The 7,002-nt window shown below is 49.6% G+C and overlaps 1 protein-coding gene across 1 annotated transcript in view; it reads left to right on the forward strand.

The window, feature by feature from the left end:
• RCC2 (regulator of chromosome condensation 2) overlaps positions 1-7,002 on the forward strand; it is a 10,784-nt gene that overhangs the window by 1,169 nt on the left and 2,613 nt on the right. Inside the window, exons 2-7 of the mRNA XM_018570450.1 lie at positions 50-295; positions 1,709-1,802; positions 4,017-4,288; positions 4,903-5,083; positions 6,468-6,573; positions 6,805-6,877. Coding sequence (XP_018425952.1) covers positions 68-295; positions 1,709-1,802; positions 4,017-4,288; positions 4,903-5,083; positions 6,468-6,573; positions 6,805-6,877 — 954 coding nt within the window. The 5' untranslated portion in view covers positions 50-67. The remainder of the gene's footprint in view (positions 1-49; positions 296-1,708; positions 1,803-4,016; positions 4,289-4,902; positions 5,084-6,467; positions 6,574-6,804; positions 6,878-7,002) is intronic.

A 7,002-nucleotide genomic window follows, 5' to 3' on the forward strand; every position in this document is an offset into this window, starting at 1 on the left:
CCCCCATGTTGGTCATCCCATGACCACCCCATCTCCCGCCTCTCCACAGTGACACTCAATCGCTACCATGCCAAGAAAGAAGGTGACGGACGGAAGTGGAGGCAGGAAGCGGGCGGCCGGGAAGAAGCGAGGCCGCGATGAGTTCAGCAGCGACGACGATCTAGAGCTGGACGGCAGCCCGGGATCAGACGGGGGCGCCAACCACAAGCGGGGACCCAACAAGGGAGGAGCCAAATCCCAAGCTGGAGCCGCTGCTGTCGTCGTTACCGAACCCGAACATACTAAGGAGAAGATCGTAAGTGACCCCAATGTACTACATAGTCTTCACCCCCCAATCCGGAGCACATAGGGGAGGCGCCATCGTACTAAAGCTGGGGAATAATATATCATTAATGGAACACGGAGAAGCCAATAAATGTCAAAACATATAATTATTATTATCATTCTTATTATTCTATTTATCATCCATGAAATGGCGGATGCCAATGAGGACACCTGGCGTGACGCCATATTTTACTCACCACCCCCAACCTGGGCACACAGAGAGGCTTGTAAAGTCTATTCTCCATTTGTATTGCCCTCCTAGATGACTAAGGACCCACCAGGGAGGAGCTAGTCAAATATGACTTCCTATGTATCACGGGTACTTATCACCAGTGGACGTGTCTACGCCAAGAAGCATATGAGCCCGTGTTTTCATGATCCCAAGTGTGTATATGTAGAGCTATAGTCGGGGGTTGGAAAATGTTAGGGGAGTCTCACCAGTCGGCATTATTATTATATGGGATTTATATGGCGCCAACAGTTTGAGCGGCGCTTTACAATATAAGGAAGACATTACAATCACAATACAAGATAAGATGGTAAGGAGGGCCCTGCCCCTGAGGGCTTACAATCTAAAAGGGGAGGGGCCAGTGATACATGAGGAGGTAGCTGTGTGGGGATGAATTGTCTGGGAACGTGATGGTTAGGTTGAGGTGGGATGGGCTTCCCTGAAGAGATGAGTCTTAAGGGAACGCCTAAAGGCAGAACCACTGGGGGAGGGGGTATTTTTTTATTATATAATGAAAAAAAGTACCGTAAATTGGCCAAATTTATTTTTTCCTACGTTTGTTATAAAACATTTCTTCTTACGCATATTTTTGGTAAAATATAAAAGTCGGGTAAATAGACACCACACATGTCAAGCCTTGAGGGCCTGTTCACACGACGTCCGTTTTCTGTGCTGACCTGATCCGTGCGCTCCTGCATCCCAATGTCTCCCTCTGTGTTTTATGGGCTCCGGTTCCCACGTGCGCAGTCAGTTCAGCTTACGACAGAAAAATACAGCATGTCACATTTTGAACGGTCAGCAAACGCGTCAAAAACGCACTGCAGCTAACACACTAACAGCCCCACTCCACCAAAAAAAAGCACTGACTGGCTATAGGTCAGAGCATGACCAATGGCCCTTAAAGGAGAACTATGAGGGGGGAGGGGCTTTTCACTCACCTCCTAGTTCTAGCCGACCTGTGACAAAAGCTGGCACCTAACTTTTGAGGTTTCCTCTTAGTTGTTGTCAGTGGAGAGGGCTCCTGGATTGAGCAGTCTGGATCCTTCGTTCCATATTTACCTCTCTACCATAGACGTAGTCTTCAATCATCTACTCTGCAGACTTTCCGTGTTTTGTGTACTAGTTTGACGCCGATATTTATTCTGTTCCTTCCAGAAACTTGAAGGCTCCAAAGCTAAGGGACAGCTCTTGATATTTGGAGCAACCAACTGGGACTTGATAGGACGTAAAGAAGTGCCTAAGCAACAAGGTGAGCAAGCTTGCCGTCTGTCCCGTACCCCATCTGGATGCCGAGCTCCTCTGTATGGTACACACAGTTCCTTTTCTAGGAGATCCTGAGGTTGGTCGTAAAGCAACAATCATGGATGGCTTCACCTGAAGCTGCCAATCCAACTCTAGTTGACCCATGTCTAGATGTTGGGGCACAACGGGTTTTTTTAAGGGATGTTCAATCCCTAGAAGATTCTGGTGGTATCTCCTCATTTAGTTTACAGATCTACATACCAGGTTTGGCCTCGTTGAGGGGTTCACCACCTGCCAGGTTTTCACTTGGGTGACTACCCCAACGAGTAGAGTAGGATCTCCCATGTGGGCAGGAACCAAGCTAGGAAGTATGGCTGGGGGATCTTAATTGTGGAGTCCCACAAAACTCAACACTAGACTTCACCTTGTGACTGTAATCTACCCTTTTGGATACACTGGCCCTTTAAATGCTTACATTTGGTAAGCAGACATCTTTCCATTACATTGATCTCCAGAAGTATGCCCTTCCCTCTGCAAGTTGTGTAAAGAGGACCTGTGTGGTTGAAGCTGTGCCCAACTAAGTCAAGGATAGGACAAAGGATCAGTCACCAGTGTTGCATGTGGTCCTGCAGCTGGATCCTTTGACCCCCATTTCTGACTCAAGCGCGCCTTGTTCTACATCGTGCCACTGTCTGGAGGTGGCCATCTTGGCCTTTGCTTCCTCATGTCAGAGCTGCCCTCCCCGATGACTGGGGGGTAATTATAGAGATGGAGGAAGTTGAGATCCACAGAATGGACGAAGCAAAAGCAGGGAGATCCTTGCATTGCAGCTCCTCGGGTACGGCTTCCTCTCCAGCAAGGAGAACGGTGAGCACAAAAGTGACATCCCCCAATCTCCTGAGACCAGCAGTCAGGCAGCAGCGCCTTAAATGATCTCACACTGCAGATATACAGCTATGAGGCTACAGAACAGGAGCACCTAGGCACAGGAAGCACTTTATTTCCAGTAGGGATGCACTGATATGGGTTTTTCGGTACCGAGTACCGATATATATTTTTTTCGGGACTCACCGATACCGGAAGTCCCATTAAAGGAGAACTATGGGGTCATGGCTTTTCCCCATAGTTCTCAGGGTAACGGGAGGACACAAATTAGCGTCCTCCCGTCACCCTAGGCTCAGTATATAGGGAGCTACAGCTCGCAGTATACTGAGACCGCCGCAGCCGGAACGGATCCCGACAATTGTCTGGATCCGCCCAGCTGCGTGAGTGACAGCTGGCTCTGCCTAGCTAGAGGCAGAGCCAGCTGTACCCTCCCCCTCCCCCGTCCTGCCAGTCAGCGCTGGAGGATCTGAGCGGGGAGGGGGGAATCCAGTCCCTCCCCTGTCATGGCAGAGAGCCGTGACAGGATCGAGAAGTGAGCGAGCGCCGGTATGTGTTCCCCATCTACTGAGCCAACCTGTCGGCTAGAACTCCTTTAACCAGTTGACATCCGCGGTGTTAAACCCCCTTCCCATCCAGGCCATTTTTCAGTATTCAGCGCTGCGGTACTTTGACTGACATTTATTCTGTCATGCAGCGCTGTACTGAAATGAATTTTATACCCTTTTTTGGGGACAGATAGAGCTTTCTTTTGGTGGTATTATCATGCTCCCTTGTCACCTGGTGATGAGGGAGCATGAAGCCGGCTTTCTGGCCAATCTTAAAGCCATGTAATGACATGTTGCCCGGCTTCCTGATTGGTCATTAAACGGCGCCCGGTTTCCTGATTGGCCGGGAAGCCGGCTTCATGAAGCCAGCTTTCTGGCCAATCAGAAAGCATGGGGGCGTGTAATGACGCGCTGCCCGGCTTCCTGATACCAGAATTATCGGGCTAGGCATCGGAGCATTTGGACGATTACTCACCGAAATACTTGGTATCGGCACTGATACCGATACTAGTGTCGGTGCATTCCTAATATCCAGGATGGTAGATTTTTCCGGCTACTGCTTAAGAACAATCGTCATTTCTAGATGTCTCCTATAAGATGACAAATCCTCACTTCAAAGTCCGCTTTGATCAAGCTTTATTATAACCCTGACAAGGCACATCTTTATATCTGCGAAACTCCCTTTACATTACCTCAGCAGAAGATGGCCGCCGAGTTCCCTGGACTTTTATTGTCTTCTTGTGTCTTCTATGTGATTTTTATTGTCTTTTTTTTTGTTTTTTCCCCCCCAGCTGCCTATCGTAACCTCGGTCAGAACCTTTGGGGTCCACACAAATATGGTTGCCTCTCGGGAATTCAAATACGAACGGTGGCATCGGGCCCCTGCTCAGTTACAGGTCACAACTCTGACGGGAAGTATATTGCCCGGGCACAGCGAATCGAGTACGACTGCGAGCTGGTCCCGCGCAGGATCGCCATATTCATAGAGAAAACGAAGGATGGCCAAGTCCTGCCCGTGCCCAACGTGGTGGTGCGCGATATAGCCTGCGGCATTAACCACACGGTGAGACTGTCCCGCAAAAACACAAGGGGCCCGATTGATGATGCAGCTGGTGTGCACGAGTCACATGGTACACGTCCCATGGCGGGGCACTGCTGCCCTCTAGCGGTAGTACTGAAAACTGCGACTTCCTATAAAAATTGGCTAAATTGGTTATCTGGCTAAAATTCACATGTCATCCACCCGTGACAGGGGAGGGGCTGGATTCCCCGCTCCGATCCTCCAGCGCTGACTGGCGGAACTGACGGGGGAGGGGGCGGGTACAGCTGGCTCTGCATCTAGATAGGCAGAGCCAGCTGTCACTCACGCAGCTGGGTGGATCTCGACAGTAATGTCGGGATCAGTCCCGGCTGCGGCAGTCTCGGTATATAGAGAGCCGTAGCTCCCTATATACTGAGCTTAGGGTGACGGGAGGACGCTAGTTTGTGTCCTCCCGTTACCCTAAGGAGAACTATGGGGAAAAGCCCTGACCCCATAGTTCTCCTTTTAACCCATTGTAGTCAGTGAGCAGAATGGTGTGGGGGGAAGTGGAGCTCTAGAAGCTGGATGGAGGGTTAAATGACTGTTGGTGTCTGTAACACTTTTTTTTTTTTTTTAATATTTTCGTCTTTCCCCAGCTGGTCCTGGACTCCCAGAAACGCGTCTTCACCTGGGGCTTTGGGGGCTACGGCCGGCTCGGACACACGGAGCAGAAAGATGAGCTGGTCCCGAGACTAGTAAAACTGTTCGATTTCCCCGGCCGTGGGGCCTCCCAGATCTACGCCGGGGCCACCTGCTCATTCGCAGTCAGTGAGATGGGTGAGTAGATGATAATGGATGCCGGGTTCACTGTTGCCTTGGTTATTTTTCAGAGTCTTCTCTACGAACTTTTTGAATGATTAGTTACTGCGCTTTCAGTTCATTCCTTACCCCCCCCCAGGAGCTCACTATGTGAGGTCCCCATCTCACATGCATGCCATACACACACCGAGTGGCCAGATTATTATGACCACCTGACGTTTGTAGGCAAATGAGCTATAATTTGGCGCTGAAGTTGCTAGAGGGCCAGACCATTATAAATAGGGGGGCAGGTTGTTTACCACGACAGTAGAAGTGATTGGGAAGATACCGGGAAACAACGCGATTTAACAGCCTTTGAACGCGGGATGATTGTTGGCGCTCGGAGCCATGGAGCGAGTATCAGCAAAACAGCAGAATTCATTAAATGTTCAAGAGCGGCTCATTGTTAAAGTGTTTAAAGACCGGACTGTCAGCCGAAAATCTGGGTCTGAACGTGCGAATTGTGGCCGTCAGCGACTAGTCAATGTTAGGGCAGAACGGGGGAGGGGCAAGACTGGTACAAGACAACAGAAGGGCAACAGTGCCGTGTCAGATTCCTCGCATCACCTTTCATCATCTCGCGGAGTCACCAGGCGGCCCAACCAAGTACTGATGGGGGGGTCATAATAATCTGGCCACTCAGTATGTGAGTATGTGTATGTGTATGTATGTGTGTATATATATATATATATATAGATAGATAGATAGATAGATAGATAGATAGATAGATAGATAGATAGATAGATAGATAGAGATATATATATAGATATAGATGGATAGATAGCCAATTAACCCAGCAGGATGTCTTTTGGAGTGTGAGCAGAAACTGCAGTACCCGGAAAAAACCAATTCAAGAACAGGGAGAATATGCTACATACATAACTACATGCAGATCGCATCCTAGCTGCTATTCAAAACGGGGACCCCCAGTATTGCCGCATCTTCTGTTTGAGTCCCGGCGGTGGGAACCTGGAGTTTCTCTTTAAAGCAGACCGATACTTCCGATCCAAAGGGAGGGATCTGGAAGGATTCATTAGTACCTGCCTATAGCATATATTGATTGGATGCAGCAGAGGTGAATGGATAGAAAGTCCCTCCGCACTCCTCGCAACGCTCCCGGCCTGTACAACAATGGTGCTCGCAGGGATGACCACGGATGGCGCCGTGCGGACACAAGGTAGAAGACGAGAATCGCCAGCACTCAGTAATATCATTCAATATGTCCATTGACGCATCTTCTCGCCCTGACGAAGGGACCCTGTGTGGCCCCCGAAACGTACGCTTCTTTTTTTTTGCCTGGCGGGGAATCGGCCTTGGTCTCTCTTTTATACAGCACTCAGCTAATTGCACTCTTCCTTCCTAGGCGGGCTGTATTTCTGGGGAGCTACAAACACCTCTCGTGATTCCACCATGTACCCCAAAACCGTGCAGGACCTTTGTGGCTGGAAGGTTCGAAATCTGGCCTGCGGGTGAGTACAATGTATGTGTGTGTGTGTGTGTGTGTAAGGAATTGGCAGACTTTGTATTGGAAGGTCAGGAGCAGGGGGTAACCAAACTCTGGCCCTCCAGCTGTGGTGGAACTACAAATCCCATGAGGCATTGCAAGATTCTCACAGCCACGACTCCCAGAATTAATCTGCTTTTTGCAATTTTTGGTCTCGGCGATGTTTAACGCTTGCGCTTTTGTTTCTATTCCGCAGGAAAAGCAGTATTATTGCTGCAGCAGATGAAAGCACAATCAGTTGGGGTCCATCACCGACTTTCGGAGAGCTGGTAAGTCTCCATCTTGTAATCCTTCTTTTCATGTTTGTGTTGGCCAGTCCCATTCTTCACCTCCAGCCCGCGGCAGCTGCACGATTAGGGCTGAGGTTTAATCTGCTCTTTTCTTTCCCCCCCCC

Source organism: Nanorana parkeri, unplaced genomic scaffold (assembly GCF_000935625.1).
Source record: "Nanorana parkeri isolate BGI_ZX_2015 unplaced genomic scaffold, ASM93562v1 scaffold1533, whole genome shotgun sequence".
NCBI classification, from domain to species: domain Eukaryota; kingdom Metazoa; phylum Chordata; class Amphibia; order Anura; family Dicroglossidae; genus Nanorana; species Nanorana parkeri.